General features: G+C 40.9%; 1 protein-coding gene across 1 annotated transcript in view; it reads right to left on the bottom strand.

Moving 5' to 3' along the window:
* The window catches only part of ANO2 (anoctamin 2), a 308905-nt gene that overhangs the window by 109837 nt on the left and 178923 nt on the right, over nt 1-20145 (bottom strand). Inside the window, exon 16 of the mRNA XM_030538784.1 lies at nt 20100-20108. Within this exon, the coding sequence (XP_030394644.1) occupies nt 20100-20108 (9 nt within the window). The remainder of the gene's footprint in view (nt 1-20099; nt 20109-20145) is intronic.

Genomic DNA, 20145 nt, shown 5'->3' on the forward strand with positions numbered 1-20145 from the left:
CAGGCGACCAGCTTGGCTTAACAGTGAAATCCTTGCTGATCTTAAACACAAAAAAGAAGCTTAAAAGAAGTGGAAGCTTGGACAAATGACCAGGGAGGAGTATAAAAATATTGCTCAGGCATGCAGAAGTCAAATCATAGAATCATAGACTTTAAGGTCAGAAGAGACCATTATGATCATCTAGTCTGACCTCCTGCACAATGCAGGCCACAGAATCTCATCCACCCACTCCTGTATTAAACTTGTGTCTGAGCCATTGAAGTCCTCAAATCATGGGTTAAAAGTAGGGGTAGGCTACCTATGGCAAACGTGCCGAAGGCAGCATGTGAGCTGATTTTCAGTGGCACTCACATTGCCCTGGTCCTGGTGACCAGTCCAGGAGGCTCTGCATTTTAATTTAATTTTAAATGAATCTTCTAAAATATTTTAAAAACCTTATTTACTTTTGTCATAAACAGATAGTTAAGGGTTAATGTCTCTTTTACCTGTAAAGGGTTAACAAACAGGAAACCAAACACCTGACCAGAGGACCAATCAGGAGACAAGATACTTTCAAATCTCAGTGGAGGGAAGCCTTTATTTGTGTTTTTTGGGTTTGGCTTTGTTCTCTCTGGGTTCTGAGAGTGACCACACGTACCTACAGGCTCTCTAATCTTCTGTTCAAATTTAGTAAGTACAAAAGGTAGAAAGGCGGTTTAGTCTTTTTAATTGGTTTTCTTTTATTTGCAAATGTGTATCTGGCTGATAGAGGTCTAATGTGTATTTGGCTGGAAGTATTTTAAATTGTATTTCTGCTGGAGGAGGCTTTTTCTCCAGTTTCTAGAAGCTGACAGATCCTGTAATATTCCATCTTGAATTTACAGTGATTTTCTTTATTCTTTTTTCTTTTATTAAAAGTTTTGCTTTTAAGACCTGTTTGATTTTTCCCCTTGTTGAGGCTAAAGGGAATTGAGTCTGTACTTAACAGGGAAGGAGAAGGGAGGGGGAGAGAAAGGGGAGGGGAACCCACCTGATTTCTCTGTGTTGTGATTCAAGGAGTTTGAATCACGGTGATCTCCTAGTGTACCCAGGGCGGGAAAGATCTGGGAGGAAGAAAGGAGAAGGGGGAATCCCTTTGTTTAGATTCACGGAGCTTGAATCTATATATCTCTCCAGGAGCCCAGGGAGGTAACACCTGGAGGGGAGGAGAAATGGTTTATTCCCCTGTGTTGTAAGACTCAAGGAATTTGGGTCTTGGGGTCCCCAGGGAAGGTTTTGGGGGGACCAGAATGTATCAGGCACTGGAATTCCTGATTGGTGGCAGCTTATCAGATCTAAGCAAGTAATTAAGCTTAGAGGAATTGATGCTAGTATCCCAACTTTTGGACTCTAAGGTTCAGATTGGGGAAAGATGCTATGACAACTTTACACATAACAATAGTTTAGTTATATATTATAGACATAGAAAGAGACCTTCTAAAACCATTAAAATGTATTACTGGCACGCAAAACCTTAAATTAGAGTGAATAAATAAAGCATTGGCACACCACTTCTGAATGGTTGCTGACCCTGGTTTAAAGACTTCAAGATGCATAGAATCTTCCTGCAAGTGACCCATGCCCCACATTGCAGACGGAGGCAAAAACCTCTCAGGGCCTCTGCCAATCTGCCCTGGAGGAAACTTCCTTCCCAACCCCAGATATGGCAATCAGCTAAACCCTGAGCATGTGGGGTAACACTCACCAGCCAGACACCCAGGAAAGAATTCTCTGTAATAACTCAGATCCCACCCCATCTAACATCCCATCACAGGCCATTGGGCATATTTACCGCTAATAGTCAAAGATCAATTAATTGCCAAAATTAGGCTATCCCATTATACCATCCCCTCTGTAAACTTATCAAGCTTAGTCTTGAAGCCAGATATGTCTTTTGCCCCCACTACTCCCCTTGGAAGGCTGTTCCAGAACTTCACTACTCCGATGGTTAGAAACTTTCCTCTAATTTCAAGTCTAAACTTCCCGATGGTCTGTTTATATCCATTTGTTCTTGTGTCTACATTGGTACTGAGCTTAAATAATTTCTCTCCCTCTCTGGTATTTATTCCTCTGATATATTTATAGACAGCAATCATATTTCCTCTCAGCCTTCTTTTGGTTAGGCTAAACAAGCCAAGCTCTTTGAGTCTCCTTTCATAAGATAGGTGTTCCATTCCTTGGATCATCCTAGTAGCCCTTCTTTGTACCTGTTCCAGTTTGAATTCATCCTTTTTAAACATGGGAGACCAGAACTGCACATAGTATTGCAGATGAGGTCTCACTAGTGCCTTGTATAATGGTACTAATACCTCCTCATCTCTACTGGAAATACCTTGCCTGTTGCATCCCAAGACAGCATTAGTTTTTTTCATGGCCATATCACATTGATGGCTCATAGTCATCCTGTGATCAACCAATACTCCGAGGTCCTTCTCTTCCTCTCTTACTTCCAACTGATGTGTCCCCAGTTTATAACAATTCCTAAATGCATGACCTTGCACTTTTCACTATTCAGTTTCATCCTATTACTATTACTCCAGTTTACAACGTCATCCAGATCTTCCTGTATGATATCCCGGTCCTTCTCTGTGTTGGCAATACCTCCCAGCTTTGTGTCATCCATAAACTTTATTAGCACATTCCCATTTTTTGTGCCAAAGTCAGTAATAAAAAGATTAAACATATTTCTTTTTGCCAGTCAGTACTGGTTACTAGGCACCCCAGCACTAACAGCTCTGTCTGTCTGTTTACCTGACTGACGATGGAGGGTGCAGTCGCAGCAACAGCACCCTTGGAAGCACAGCAGAAGGTGCAATTGCATAATGAGTGATTCAGAGCCCCACTAGAAGACATGCTCACCAAGAATGAGTCAAGCCCAGCACAGCCTGGGCTACCAAGTCCCACTGAGGATAAGCCTGGCTCAGTGGAGTCTCAGGGGAGAATTTGTTTCTATCCTTTTGGTTTCTGTCTCAAATGAGTGGTGCTTGGGAGAACACCACTACTTCCTCTCCCCCCGCACTCCTGACAGAGACTTGGTTAAAAGGAACTTTAATTGCACCTCAAACAAATTAGAAGTCAATGCAGCCAATGAAAAAGAGATGAGATACATTTCCAGGGGCATGGTCCCTCTTGAAGCCCCCTTGGAGCACTGCAGATTCACAGCTGACCCCATGATATCAGATCCTCACTGCCCTCTCTGCAGGACCTGGCAAAATTTGGATGATCTCATAGTGACACCATGTAATGGTGTAAATGAGGTGCATTTCTTCCTGCCCCCAACTGAGCAGAGAGGGAATGATAAGTCTTAGTTTGCATAAGACTCAACCAAGAAACCCTCCCTCCTCAAGCTGAGGGTTGGGGAGAACTGCCACTCAAGTTACACACTCATGCATCTCTGTGCATTTCCTCCACAGATCTTGCATAGTGTCTCCAGCAAAGAGAGGGAAATAAGAACCTGATATTTCTAATGTGAAAAATAAGAAGAAAAAATGTAGTTGCTGTTACTTTTTAAAAGTTTGATGCCATCTTTTATATACCCTTTCAAAGGGGAAAAAGCATTAAATTTATATATAAAACATGTCCCATAACACACATAAGTGGTCTTAAGTGATCTATTCCACCTATGATTCAAGTTTCTCATGTTTAGAAAAAACAATGTGTTTAACCCTTTACTTTTCTTTCCAGTAGCACTAGAGAAGCAGCTAGGTTTCTTTCCAATGAATGATCAGTTATAAAAATGTAATTAGGAGCTAATTTAGCCTCTGATCCTGCAAACACAAAAATATTTAACTTTATTCTTGTTGAATCAACGGGACTCTTCCCATGGACAATGTTGGGCATATGTGTTAGTGTATGCAAGACTGGGGCTTTAAGATCTAATTTCTCAGGTAATAGAAACAATTGAAAGTGGGGAGAGGGAAGAGATAGAGCAAATAGGGAAATGACAGAGGAAGAGGCATAGGAGGAAGTAAAGTGTCAAAGAGCATTACTGAGAAAGGAGAAAACAAATGAGGGATGAGGAAGGAGAGGGAGAGAGACTGGCCCACAGTTAAAGATAATGGATCGCATGGCTTTGCTATGTGGCGTTTCCCAGATCACGGTTGCCAACACAGATGCTTCACACACACTGCATGGCACATATGACAGCCCCATAGGAGTTTCTTGAGCTGCAGTATGGAAGGAAGGCTTGGGAGGTGGGGCTGGCCCACTGAAGCACAGGAGTGTGGTTGGCTAACAGACTTTTTTACCCCATACTTTGAACAGAAAACAAATGTGGTATCTCAGATTGAGCCGCGTAGTAAATATGAGCAAGTGGTGTCTTTTCAACAATAACCACGTTATTGTGGTCTAAACATTGTCAACAGCTTTACAACCATTTAGGTTTTCCTAATCATTTCCAAGCCACAAAGAAAATTATCATTTCCAGATAAGCTTTTCTGGTCTACAAATCATCCAGCTTGAAAAAAATATTCTATGAGCCACCCCCAAAGCCATGTTCACACCAATCCTGCAGTTGGAGCGACACAGGCTTCCCCTGAATTCAAAGAAGCTCTGCAAGTGTGCAAGGAGCTTCATGTGTGGATTGTTTGTTGTAGTTTTTTCATTTATGTGATTATATTTATTAGATAGCAAGACAAATTCTGGAGCCCTGACTTAGCCCTACTAGTCTGCAGTCCTGTAGACTTCAATGGGAGTTTTGTCTGAGTAAAGACTAAAACATTTAGCCCAATATTTGCAAATATTGCAGACAAGATACTGGGTTGCTGACACTTGCAGACAACGTAGTGGGTTGCTGCAGCATAAAAATGTATGGAGCTGGTTTATTGGCAGATCATCGAGAAATGGCTCTCTTTTGTACTCAGATCAAAAGGAAGATGCATTAGGCAATTGTCCAAGATCTAGAAATCCACAAAAGAGCACATGTGCGTTAATAAGAATTTCAGATATTCTAAGGCCTCAATCCTGTACATATTTACGGACATAAGTAACTTTTACTTATGTATGCAGCCCCACAGGTTTCTATGGGACCATCTCATCTGTGTAAGTATTTGCAAGGTTAGGTCCACAGTTTACTTTTTCATTGCTCATTTTTGGCACTTTGTTTTTGGTGCTCTTTTCATACCTACTGTTGGTGAAATTATTAAAATGAAGATGTTTATTATTCAATTTGAGAATACAGTGAAAGCCTAGACTGTTTTAAGGTTCTGGCTCCTCATTCAGTTTGTGCATGAATTAAGTGGCCATTTAGGCTATGTCTACACTATGGAGCTTTCAGTGACACAGCCGTGCAGCTAAAAGGTGCACAGTGTAGCCTCTGTTTGTCGGCAGAAGAGAGCTCTCCTGCCAACAAAAGCTTCCAGCCTCAGCGAGCGGCATTAGCATTGTCACCAGGAGAGTGCTCCTGCCAACAAAGTGCTTTTCACACCAGTGCTTGTCCTCGACAAAATTTGGGGAGGTAGCGGGGTTTTTTTTTTTTGGTTTTTTTTTAATACCTCTGAACTACAAAAGTTTTGTCTTTCACTTGCCAGTGTAGACAAAGCCTCAGTGACAGCATGTCAACACTACACACATTGAACCAACCTAACCTTTCTAGTTGTGGAATCATTCAAAGGAACTTTCAGAATACATATGGCAAACAAGCCTCATTCTGACAGTAGGTATTACCTGGCTTTTTTAGTAGAGATCACAACACATACTGTCTACACTGAATATAGCACTGTACTGAGCTGTTCAGCAGACCACCATCCCTGAGATAATAAATAATGAGATAGCGCTTACGTAGCGCTTTTCTTTCATCGCTCTCAAAGTGCTTTCCCCATTTTACAGCTGTGCAAACTGAGGCGCAAAGCAGTGAATGACTTGCCCAAGGTCATGCAGCAGACCAGGAACAGAACCTAGCTCACCTGAGTGCTGGTCCACTGATTTATCCCCCTCCTCCCACCCCATAATAAAGCAATTATTCTCTCCAATTCCTGGGAGCTTCATTACCAATTCCCCTTTTCTCATAAATTTTAGAAGTCAGAGATATAATAGACCTGTTAGATGTGCTATTTCTTTCCCTGCTATAAACACCCCACTACTACACAAAAATCCTTACCTTCAAGAAGAGCACTACACAGAAAGCGCATCAGGAACAAAGCATAATTCATTTTTTAAAAGAAAATCTGAAATCAATAAATTCCAAACCATATGCCTATTGATTTTGCTGGCTTTACGCTTGAAAACTAAATTGGCTTTATCAGGTATGTTTAGGCTCTCTCAGTTCTTGATCTAACTCAGAGCAATCTTTGGCCCTGATCTTGCAAATGCTTACACACATGCTTAATTTTACTGTTGTGAGTAGTCCCATTGAAATCAGTGGGGCTACTCATTGTAGAAAAAATTCAGCAAGTCCATAGGCATTTTCAGTATCAGGACCCAACTGTGCAACTGTTTATGTTTATTATGTATCTATATCTATCTATCTATTTATAAGCTGTTTTTACTGCAGCTGCTGTATGCTCAGGACGAAAATCAATTTTACAGTCAGTATCACCAACTCTAAATCACGGCCTGATCCAAAGCCCATTGGAATGTATAGAAACCATTGACTTCAGTGGGCTTTGACTCAGGCCCTATGTGCAGAAGTGAGTCATACTGAATGAGCAGCACACTAAGCAATGTTGTTGGTAGTCTGCAGGTATTTATTAATATACATCAGTGGTAATGCCACATAAACACTTTATAAACGTGTGAATAATCAGATAATACATAACAGCAGAAGCAGCTTTTGTGTGCCCATTTGCTAAGATTATATTCAACCTTGGAAATTAATAAAGATGGAGATTTTTTAAAATATGTGATTACATCACCCAACAAAATTCAATTACAGTGAGGTATTCCAGTGTAAGAATAACAGGTCCCCCTATATCTTCCTAAATGAATCTAAAATTTTTACAGCCATTTACCTATGAGTTCCATTAAAAAACAAATGTCACCTACCTCTATATTTTAGTCAGAAACTTTATAAGATCCTGCGAAAACCTTCAATTGTGGAGCTCCCGTTCTATTTGTGGAGCTCCCATTGACTTCAGTGGGAGTTCTGGATGCAGAGGCATGGCAGAATTGGGCCCTTTAACTAATTTAGTAAAATCTTGATGATATACAACCCATTTAAGGGATCTCTTTCCATTCCATAAGAGCTTTTTACTTTCACTATAAAACATTTGCTTCCTCACCCCATAAAACTTACTGGATGTCTCACTGCCTGTCAGTATGAAGTGGTGACATAAGAAATGAAAATGGTGCAATTAAATCAAGAGACTATTGCCGTTTAAATAATGAAAAGATAATACTAATTGGTCTTCAGAACTTTCTCTCAATTTGCAACAGTGCAATTAACCACAGTGTGGTAATGGTGGCAATTTTGTGATGTTTCAGTCCCCAAGAGCAGGCCTAAGTTCATTTCCAATAGCATTTGCTGGAACAGTACTTCCCTCAAGTGGTAAATGGGATATTTCTGCCTGACATCAACTTTCCCATATGAAAATAATAGTTTTCTAGTTTTCATAGATTCATAGAACTGTAGGGTTGGAAAAGACATTGAGAAGTCATGAAGTCCAGCCCTCTGAGAGGTAGAAAAATACACATAGTATTTCATAACTGTTCCGCACTCGATATTATGGTTGTTTGAAGCTTTCATCTACTCTCCTGAAACAGGTTTGAGCAGAATCTGAACACTGTTTCAGATTCAAGACTCTCTCATTGTTTCGGCCATACAGCATCATGTTGTAAATATTATTGACATATCACACTTTCAAACTCTTTATATAAAACTATGTTCTCTCCACATAAAAGTCCCAAAGTGCACCCTCCCTGATTCCTCTGAGCCCATCCCTTACAAGAAGAGACTCCTTAATCCTGTCATGATCCCTCTGCTAACGCACTGAACCCATCCCTCACCCTAAGCAGGGCTGGCTCTAGCCATTTCGCCGCCCCAAGCACGGTGGCACGCCACGGGGGCGCTCTGCCGCTCGCCAGTTCCGCAGCTCCGGTGGATCTCCCACAGACATGGCTGCGAAGGGTCTGCTGGTCCCACGGCTCTGGTGGACCTCCCGCAGGCATCCCTGTGGAGGGTCCACTGGTCCCACGGCTCCGGTGGACCTCCTGCAGGCGTGCCTGCGGATGCTCCACCAGAGCCGCGGGACCAGCGGACCCTCCACAGGCATGCCTGTGGGAAGTCCACCGGAGCCATCTGCCGCCCTCCCAGCAACCAGCAGAGCGCCCCCTGCGACATGCCGCCCCAAGCACGCGCTTGGCATGCAGGGGCCTGGAGCCAGCCCTGACCCTAAGGGCCTGGTTGGAATACATTTTGAAAGCATGTCAAATGACTCAGTTTCTGAGAAACCAATCTAGTTGAGGTGACCGTAACAGGGCTCAGCACGTCAGCACAGGAACAATATTTCCTGACAAAACCTTATTTGTATGGCCACACTAAACACTCTTCGTAACATTGTACTTCGGTATCCAGAAAAATCTGAGACTGTTTGTATGTAATCCCTTCCTACTGAACGTTGCTCCTTACCTAATATTCCTCATTCCTCCCCACTTCCAGTGAAGACAACTTTCCCTTGAGTCTCTCTCTGATATTTCTCCAGAAGTACTTACGCGCAATTAGATTATCCTGTCCTAAGCCACACTCTAATGTCTCCATAATCCCTTCAACATCCTGGTAAGTTGTTTCTCTTCTTACAGTACCTGATTTTCCACTGCTTTACACCTGTGTAAAATGAGTGCAAAGTAAGCATAACAACACTATCAAATCAGAATGGTAGCAGCGTGCACCCTCTTAGCACAGATGTAAATGAAAACACAAGGTACAACACAATGGAAGATCAGTCCCTAGATTCCAATCACTTCCCCTCTGCTCACTGTAGGAATCTCCTCAATACTTCCAAAATAGCTCCCTTGTAAGACTGTCTGATACTTCTTCATTCCTTCCTGTTGTTACTGAACCTATCCCTATCTACTGACGGCATCGCTGATCTTCAGAGTCCTTTCCAGGACACCTACCAAAAAAAAAAAAAAAAATCAGCCAAGTAAGTAGCTGAAAGGGCAGTTTGGGAAAGTTAATATTTATTGTTGTAATTCAAATACACACAGAGACATATACAGCCAGCTAATCAGGGAGGGGTATCCCATTACTACACATGAAGTATTTTATTTATTCATCCTTTAATATTTTATTACATCTCTCTAACAGCCAGTCACACAAATCCAACATTTTGAGTGAAAAAATGGTGAATGGTAGAATATTCTTGCTTTAAAGGATTTGCTGCAAGCCTTAGCGCCACAAACTGTAAGTCCTAGACATGCACTTATAGTTGAAGATGTGGTGGTTTTAAAACAATATTTTACAAAAACACAGGTGTTGGCTGTGCCCAGCAGCTTCTCGAGTCACCAAGAATGCCAGCAGTCAGAGAGGCAGCAAAAGTAAGGAAAAGAAACATTTCTTTGCTGACAATTTGAATATTCTTGGATGCTTATTAATGTGGTTGACTAGCTGCTCTATATTAGTGGCTAAATAATTGGAGTTGCTATTTACTTCCTCACCTCTAGTTTTGACTCTCCCCAAACCACATCAGGTAATTCTGTTGTGTCTCTGGAGTAAGCCATTGGGTGATGGTTGCCGGGAGTGGCATCATTACTTTTATCCTGAATTAAACATCTGTTCTCTTCCTCTGAATGTAACTTGGTAGTCTGCAAACTTTGGGTGGCATATATCTCTGTTCAAAGGCCAGTGCCTGTGAGAGGCTGATGCACTAACCGAAGCCCATGTAAGCACCATTACGACTTAAGTGGTGCTTGAGCTGTGGGATGGTCTTCTGCATGTGGGTGAATTTCACCCTTTGCTGCGGCCTGGCCTCATCCTAAGGATCACACAAATTCCGGGGGCAAACAGCTCCTTCCTGAGAAAATCTCTCACTCTGCTACACTATCAAAATTTACAGCTTATTTATTTATTTATTTATAAATATATAAATAAATATATATTTATTTAGAACCAAATGTAAAGAATTCCACCAAATACAGAATGGCAAAGCTCCCAAAAACTAAGATAGGACTAAAATTTGGGCCTTTCTGATTTTCGTTTGGTTCTTGGTGCAGCCTTCTGTCCATATCCAACTGAGCAGAAATCAGAAGAAGATTGTTCCGAAACCAAAAGCAGGAGATGTAGAATGGAAAGATTGGACATGTCATTTTGTAAGAAAGGGATCCCCCTAATGGAGCCACCAAGTATCCCAACTTCCTGTTCTTCCCACTGCTTGGGTCTCGAAATACTTCTGAAGAACACCAGGAAGGGTGGGAATGCATGGACTATTTTGCATGTAATTCTAAAATACTGTACCTCACGTTTATTTTATCTGTACAGCTGACAGTCCAAGGGAAGGAGGACACAGGAGGTGGTAGGAAGATGTCTGGCCAAGCCATTGTGAAGAATCAGGTTGCTGGGTGGCCCCTCAAACTATTTTCTCTGCAAAACACCCTTGCTAAAAGAAATGCCACTTTTTTTCTTGCTGTTCTTTCCTAGAACTTTTGATGGGTCTCATTTGTCTCTTCTTACTCATTCACTGAAAAGCCAAAATGTTCCTAGCAGCAGGAAACCTCTGCAAAAGGCCAGAACATCCCATTTCAATGCGGAGCGCCTCTGTAACTCAGCCATCTAGGAACAGGGCGAGCTAGGTTCCTTCTAACAAACCCTTCGGTTTTATATTTAGAGGCAAACAAATTATAAAATGTAAAACTTTTCTGGCTTTGCTTTCCTTGGGGCACTTTCTCTTTGTAGTTATTGTGGTGATGCATAACTTCAAATGGCTCCTTGAGACACTACTCATTAATAGTGATTCATTAGAAGGCATTTTAGTACTTGGCTCTGAGCACAAACAGAGCAAAGGCGATGTAAAGTACTGTACCTGGAAAGGATGATAAGACATCTAGAGGTAACTTAAGCTACCCACTTAAAAAGAAACACTGAAACAGAAACAACATAAATTTTGTTTTCAAGAGCAATCAGACAAAGCAGCACAAATAACTATGCTTTACATTTAATCATTTATGTCAAAGGAGCCTGTGTCTGAATGCAGCTCAGCTGAGTTACCCAGTCTTGTAGTACTCACTTTGTTGTGATTTTTAAATTGAGAGGCACAGCCCAGGGAGGAGTAGACCGCAACGATGGCTTTAAGCCCACCTTTTTCACAGCCCAGATTCTGTGCTGCAACAGGGGCCCAAAATGGCCCCAACTCTGACTGCTCTAATTTATGGCAGCCTTCCATCAGCTGCACTGCTGAATGCTATGCCTGGAACTAGCCAAAAATTTTATGATGGAAGAGTTTCCCTCTAATTTTTCAACTAAATGGAAACATTTAATAAGAAAAATGTATTTAATTGAAATGTTCACAATGTTTTATTACAATCTAATTGAAACAAACAGTTTTGATAAGGTCAAAATGATACGTTTTTGGCATATTTCATTTCATGAAAAATTCAAAGATTGACCTTTTTGTCCCAATTCAATATGAAATCGAATTTCAAAATCTTGGAATTTCCCATGGGATGGAAATTATAAAATTTAGCCAGCATTGGCTATGTCTGCACCCTGACAACCCTGCAGCCCTGCCTCTGGCACACTCCTCACTCCACAGCCTACAAGAGGGAGTAGCATAGGGCCATTTATACCAGCCACTCTGGAAGAATTCTCTCCTAGCCCTTTGCTATTCTTTCATACCTCTCTGTGCCATCGGGGTGGTGTATAGAAGCCAGAATGGACTTTGTAGTTAATTGACTTTTTATTTTCTTGTATAATTCCATACTTAGCAGCAGCAACAGCTGAGAGCTGCACTCATTCTGCAGCTAGGTGAACAAACATCATAGGCCAAATTCTAAAAAATGGTTGCTAATTTTGGCTGCGCCAAATTATACATGATATGTTGGACACCCAAAAATGGAGGTGTCCCAAAGTACAACTTACTTTTTTTTTTAAAAAATGTGATCCAGAGAGTCTTGAAATCTCAGGGGAAGATGTGAACATGCAGTGCTTGCTGTTTCCTTCCTTTGCAGCCCAATGAATAAGAATCCCCACAGAGTTCCCTAATATGAGTATGTTTCAGGAAAATATTTTCTCTTCTCTCTCATGAGTGCACAAGGCAGAGAGCCCTCCCCCATACTTATACTTCTACACAGGGAGCAGTCAGAATCCCAGACCTTGTGCTTCCTGATTGGTTTTGGTGTCACCAGCACAACAAAACCCTAAACAGAGCATTGACGGACACAGTGCGTTTGCCTTCATGGCGGCTATACATTGCACTCCCATTGCAGGGTGGAAGAGTTGCCACCCCTACATGCAGTTCCCTACCATCCTCAGAATCATTCTGTCCATCTCCATCCAGTGCCTCTGGGAACTGTCAATGATGGGGTACACATCCACATCTCATAATATGCAGTAATGGCTGGTAGAGACATGGTAGAGGCCAAAAGTATGTTAAACAATGAGACTACTCCAAATACTAACAGTCAAGAACTGATCCTCAAGGATGCAAATTTACTGCTTCAGTTCTTCTCTCTGAAAGCTTTAAAGACGCTTTGTATGAAAGATGCTATTTTTAAAAGAGCTCAGCTCCCAGCAGCTCAAGTTTTCTTAGCGGGAGCTGTTGGCTGTTAAGCCTTTTGGCAAATCTAACCATAGATCAAATTAAAATGAGCTGAATTCAATTTATCCTCTATTTTCCTGACAGTTACCAGTACGTGGTGTTACTCCTCAGACTTGCAGAGTGGAAGGCAGGAGCCTTCTCTGATAGTAACTCAGAGTCTGACTAATTGTAAGTGGTAAATAGAAAGCAAGTTTTATCCTCCCTAATGTCCCATACCACTCGCTTCCACAGCATGATTGAAATCCACCAATACTGGGAAGAAATCTGTGTGTGCTGGTGAACCCAGGTTTCTCCTCAGTGCAGTGCTGTGGCCAAGACACTTGGCCGGGTCTTTCGTGACATGCTTTGGCATCCTCTGTGGATTACAATTATTTTTCAGTCTGAATAGTGCATAATAGTCAGTGAATTTGGATACATACTGTTAAATGATTGTGCTGGGCCATTTTTAAGGGCTGTTTTAAATATAATCTGAATGAATACTATGCAGCAGACATGTGACTCTTTCTCTGCAAAGCTTGAGGAACAAAACTTGAAACCAGAAGAAACTTGCCTGGTACAAACGTGGAACTCCCTATGTTTTATGCAAAGAATTGCCAGGGTTCTTTGTTTAAGATTGACCTGCATGGGTGTTATTTCCCCTGTCTGAAATTCCCTCTCCCGCACCTACAGCCATATTCCTGGGGAAAGTACAGTAACCTGTCAGTATCATTCCCAAAGTCTCCAATTTATCCTCTCTCTTCAGGGAGAGACTGGCTGACCCACACACATCCCATTCCATTACTTCAGGGAAGCAACTGGGTAGTTCTCTTCTGTTGCGATAACTTGGCCTACAAATATACCTTAATTGTGAGCTCAACTGTAAAAGTACATGAAAGTTCTTAAGACGTCGCAATAACCGATAACAACAAATGTTGATGGTGACAGATATGAAAGGGAGACAGAAAGGCTGAATTAGTCCAAACAAAAAGGCCTTCTGATATAACTCAGGGACTGTGTTAAGGTCATGCCTGGTAAACAAGAAATGTCTGGAACCAGAAAACAATGAATCAACATTGAGGTCTAGGAAAGTAGGCCTGAGGGGATGGGCTCTTCTTCCCATATTCCCTTTTTGGGTCCTTAAATAGACTTTGGGAGAAAAATAGCTACTGGATCAAGCTTCTCTACCATGGCTGCCACCCCCACCATCTTCTAGAACCCCAGGCCTTCATCCGGTTTCTGAGGAATGCCCTGACCAGACCAGGCCAGAGAGAGGGATGAAGATGACATCACCACCTCTACCAGCTCTAGCTGAATCCCAAACACCACTTAGGGTGAAACAGGAACAGGCTTTGGCAACAGCAGCAGCTCCAGCCCATCTGAACTAACTTCTCTTTTTCTCAGAAAGGACAGTATTACATCTTTGTTACTATCTATGAGACTGTCAAACCAGGAGTTTTTCCTTCTAAAAACTCTCCTCAGCTAAAGGGAAAGGGAACAAGGCGTGTTATTAAAATGAAAGCCTTACTTAATACCCTGCATTTCAAATGCTTTAACTGTGTTTCCTTCTTTTCTGGATCTTAAATAAAAAGGTTGAAATGATGTTTAATGGCGTTTTTGCCATGATACAAAGCAGGCTGAGGTCTCTATATACCAACCCCCAGACCTTGTTTAACATTGTGACTGTGTTTTGTTAATACCTTTAGCCCATACATTCCATCTAAATTTATACAACATCTCCTTCTCAAATACTCTTGCCATGAAGTAGCTTTTGGGAGATTGTGGCTTGTCTTGCCAATATTCTGATAGGTACTTAAAATTGCACATGGTTGCTCACAGCCCCAAGAACCACTCCTAACAGCTGGGAATAGTTGAGGTGTTGAAATATGGCAATATTTTCTTAGGGCCCACTGTATACTGGGTGACAAGACCCAACAGCTTTGTGCCACCAGGAGTTCTACTTCTCTGAGACATAATTCCCTTCCAGTTCTTCTATGATGGCACAACTGGGCATAACTCCTTACACAAAGGAGACTGTAATTACACAATTTATCCCTAAATTAATAGAAAACACCACTATTCCGCTGAATTTGTTACTTCAAATTTCCAAAGATAAACGCAAGTTTGAAAACATAAGGCGATATTGCTTCGACTATTTCATCCTACCTGTGCACTGCAGCTTATCAAAAAGAGGTGGAGATGAGCACTAAATGTTTGCTCTGATGATAAAAAAATGTTCAAATATTAAAGATTATATTAAACTGTGCTAGGGTGAGTCTAAAATTCAGCTCTCACCATTTCAAATCAGACAGCAAAGGTTTTGATGTCCTGCAAACTTGCATTGAAATGTCGCCTAGTGGACAATGATTCGTCCTAGCAGTGTGGGAGTCAAGGAAGTAATTTGTCACTTAATTTTTGGCAGCATATTACTAACAGAACATTTTGGTCAAACATTAACAATGTAATGAAAATAGTTGGAACCATAGGCTGCCTGCTGTGTTAGAGCTGTATCTGTTGCTTTATTTCTCACTGCTTCATGAATAGGGCGACCAGATAGCAAGTGTGAAAAATCAGGACGGGGGTGGGAGGTAATAGGAGCCTATATAAGAAGATGACCCAAAAATCAGGACTGTTCCAATAAAATCAGGACATCTGGTCACCCTATTCATGAGACTAGAATGCATTTTAAAATAGATTGTTTTTGCTATTTGCTGGGTGAAAAGCATGATCCTTTGAAGGTGAAAATTATTTGCTGTGTCAATTCAGACACTGCACAGAAGGAACAGCTCAGGAAGAGATGTGGCCATTGGCCCCCAGCATAATGTAGACCTACCCTAACAGCCTACCCACAACTGCCATAAGAAGGCACACTACAAATACATCCTCACTCAGCCTTACCTCCGGCATATGCCCTTCATCAGGGAGTATAAGGATAGGAAGCATAGGGCTGCTTGTGTTAGCTCTATGCTGCTCCCGTGGCAGAGGAATTCTCTCTTGGTCTATTGCAGCACCTTTATGCTGCTAGAGCGGCATATAAGCATTGTGGCGGGAACTAGAATCTGGGCTTGGATGTTACCATTGCAAATATTGTTTCATATAAGCATCTTCTTTAGAGTATTAGATCCATTAAACATTAACAGAATGTCAAAGCAGCAAAGTCAAGCACTAAAATGTTAGGAAATGCCAGAATTAAAGCAGACACCCAGCATGGAAAATTTCAGACCTAGCAGTTAAAGTCTGGAAGTTATGAGCAACTGCAAACAGGATCTTATATTAGAAAGTATTGGGAAACCTGAACTATAGCCAGCAATACCAGCTCTTCCTATAATTAATGACCAAAAATCAAGAATTTCATGTGATATCAGAAGAATCAATCTTTTATCTAAAGAAAATGATAGATGTGCAAATGGAAGGTACATGAGTTTGCTAGGGTGGAGGTGCAGAACTTCCTTATTGTTTTTCTTTGTTTGTTGCCCATTTATAATTTACGTTATTTATATGTATAATTTTGTACCATTTCTTTAAAATCAATAAGGTTTCTCATTTTAAAAATAAAAATCCATGCAGACATCATAAACTTTGCAGGAGTTCTTGCCATGGAGTTTATGAAAATGGTCCACTAACTACTGTGGAGTTTATAAGATCTGCATGTTAGTCACAGACCAAATGGCTACTTAACCTTAACTCCAAAAGGACATGTAGATGCATTCAGAAGTATGTTCATGAAGAAAGATACCCGAACAACCTACACAGACAAGGACATATTTCTTATTCAGTAAGTACACAAAAACTAGATGTTCTAAAAAAACTGGACAAACTTGTACCCTTTAAAATATCAAAGTAATAGAACATAAAACAAATCTTGGAGTAGACTAGACCAGGGGTAGGCAATCTATGGCACGTGAGCTGATTTTCAGTGGCATTCACACTGCCTGGGTCCTGGCCACCAGTCCAGGGGACTCTGCATTTTAATTTAATTTTAAATTAATCTTCTTAAACATTTTAAAAACCTTATTTACTTTACATACAACAATAGTTTAGTTGTATATTATAGACATAGAAAGAGACCTTCTAAAAACGTTAAAATGTATTACGGGCACACAAAACCTTAAATTAGAGTGAATAAATGAAGACACGGCACATCACTTCTGAAAGGTTGCCAACACCTGGACAAGACCTTGGCACCATTAGTTAGGACAATAAATACCTGGTTCTGCGGCTATAACAAAGCTTAATGGCATTGTAGAAAAACCTGTCAATGATGCATTGTTCCTGGTGTAAAAATCAAACTTGCCAACATTTTGCTGTTCTTCCTTGTGAGACGCTGGCTGATGACCACAGATGGGGTGGGGGAATGCAACAGTGCTCTCTAGAGGCGCAAAAATATGTACAGTTTACAGCTGTTTTATTCATTCTTAATACTATTTATACAACTGCGACTTTTCACAATTCTAGCTATATTGTTGCTAGCCTTCAGTTGGCTTCCTAAATTGATACTAATGGAGTTCTTTAAATGTTCTGTGACTATTAGTTTTTCCTCCCAAGGATCTGATTATTTTAATTCTCCCCTCAGACCCTCTACTTTTCTGCCTTTAATTGCTTCAGTTCAGTGTCTTCATTGCCCACTTTGGTAACATTCCGTCTCCCTGCTTTAAGCCCACTCAGAGTATTTGGGTCCACTTAATACAATTGTTATTTTTAAAAATCCAAATGCATTTTTTTTAAATGCAGCTCACATGTCCATTAGATCAACATTTCAATCCTAGTCATGCTGGAATTTAGCCAAAAATAGCCATTAGAATGCAAACATGCCACCTGTTTGCAAAAAGACATTCAGTTTTGCTCCTGAGACAGTTTTGGTAACTCCGGACTCTCTCTCTAATTTTCCTCTGGATTTTCTATTTGATACAGAGAAATAGCATGGCAGTAGTGGCCACTTTGGCAGTTTACATGACATTCCCATGGATGGAACCATAGTGCTTTTTGAAAAAATAGGTTTTATTTCCATTAAGAGGAAACCCACCAGGCAATTACAGTTGTGAAAATAGCAAAGCAGCTCCACCCTGAGCAACACAACATATCTCAGAAAATAAAATGGCCAGATCATTGCCCCCAATCCCCGATGTAAAAAGCCATGAGCAATCACAATTAAGAGGAAAACTCTAAAGTCTTGAAACAGCAGGGTTCTTGCTCCATCATTTCCACCAATGAGAGCAGTTTGGCAGCCAAAGGACAGGGCATGGATGTGGCTTTCCAATCCTACACACATTTCAAGACCCTTAGCTTGCAAAGCACTTGAACAGATACCCAGGCCTTATATGAGATTTCCTGGCTCTCTCTGCTTCCATGGCAGCACATAATCTTTAACAGGCAGACTCCCAATCCCTCCTTACTACAAAGGTACAGTATTTAAAAGGTACTGAGGGAAGGGACTCCTCCAGGAATTAATGCGGATAGGGCAAATATGTCACATTTTTCACTGCTTCAGAAGTGTGATATGTAAACTGGAGAGATTAATAAGGTAGATGTGTGTTGGGAGGACTGGGAAAATAAGTGATTTTGTATTGATGTACACAAGGAGGAATAAGACATGCACATTGAGCAGACATAGCTGAACTTTTATGAGGCAAAAGTGCCTGGAAAAACAGCTCATATTGAAATAATGCAATATTAATATTTATATATCAACCTCACCATAGTGGGAAAGGGCAGAAATGATGGATTAATGCGAGGAAGTGGGGAGAGCACACAGACCTCCCTCCTCTTTAATGGCAGAGGGCAGCTCCTCCCCTTCCCTGATTTGAGGAAGCAGCTGTCTATCACAGCTACCCACAACCTGGCTGGAATACATCTCCCTTGATGCACTGTGGTAGCTCCACAACATGATAGAGCCAGCCTTGGTGCATCATGGGAGATGTAGTCCAATCTGAGAGGTCAGCTCATGAAGGAGAATACGGGCATGAAACACACGAACTACAACTCCCAATGGCATCATGTGATAGTTCCAAATCAACGTTTCATTTTGGAGCCAAAAATGTTATTTTTTTCTGAAAAGTCTACGTTTTCCACAGGAAAAAAATAAACTATTTTCAAACAGTTCTAATATTAGGTATAAATCCTGCTAGATATCCTGATATGCCATATTTTTCACTGGCTGCCTCTACCTTTGAAAGGGCAGCAGGATTGGACCCCCGTCCACTAAAAGTCTGAAATTAAAAGGAGAGTTGGTTTTGGGCTATACAGCCCATGCAGGCTCCCCAAACCTCAACCAGCTGAAGAAGATCCCCCAGTCTCACCCTGTGTGCAATCGGTAAGCCCTGCATGCTATAAGGTCATTCCTCAATTCCCTAAATATATAGCTCAGTATTGCCAAATGGAAACATTCAAAATTAATGAGCCAGGCCTCGAAACATCATGAGTTTGGCTTAAAAATCATGAGGTGGTTTATTATTTTTTTTTAATGAGTTCATTTTATTGGCCTTTAGGGTATCCTAAGTTCATTTTTTCAAACTTTTCTCTGCTACCATGAGGGCTACAATCTAGGCTTGCTCTTAGCAAAAAGGCTAAGAAGCCATGAGGCCTAGAAACATATATATATATATATTTTAAAAGTCCTGATATTCTCACATAATCACGTCTTCAAGAATTAGGGCTTTCAGACCATCACAAAATATTATGAGACTCAATAAATTTGTGACAGTTCCGACACTGATAGTTGTCGAGGTGGCAAACAGCAAGTGGATAAAAAAGCCTCGCTTCCAATACTCAAAATCCACTTGAGTGTATACAACTGCAGCTTTGTCAATGTGGTGCAGATTGTGATGAGAATGGACCAGGATTTGGGCCGTTATAAATGTGTTATTTTATTCTGCATCACCCATACCTTCAGAATATCAAAGCATTTCAAATAGGGTGTATCTGGAAGATTTCACTGTTTTACAGTTTAGCTTATGTATGCCTGGGTATTTGACTCACCACCCTGTGAGGCTCCTCCCAAAGACACAACACAGTTTGCTATGTACATAACCATAAGATTACTATTGGATCCAGTGAACAGAAACTAAAATTAATCATTTGTCTATAGTCAAACATTCATACACTAGAGAAGGAGAATATCTTTTCATGTATCATAAGTAGCTGCAGTATCTGAAGATTAACACCTTTCCTTCCATATATCTGGCATTTAGACTACTTGCCCTTTAAATATTTTCAAATAATAATAAAGAAGATCACATACATTTTGATAGCCTTGCTGTTCAATATCAATTCTACAAGAAGGACAAAGTCTCTGCCTGATACCAGAAGTGAAGATTCATGAATTGTTCCACTGTTCTCATTCAGAAAAAGTATAACTATGTGTGACGTTGCACTCTATATAATTTTATGAAAGTATACTGATGAGTATGAATATAATATAACTGGAATATGCTCCATGCAAAAGGTCTCTTGTAAAATATCATTACAA

Source organism: Gopherus evgoodei, chromosome 1 (genome assembly GCF_007399415.2).
Source record: "Gopherus evgoodei ecotype Sinaloan lineage chromosome 1, rGopEvg1_v1.p, whole genome shotgun sequence".
Taxonomy (NCBI): Eukaryota; Metazoa; Chordata; order Testudines; family Testudinidae; genus Gopherus; species Gopherus evgoodei.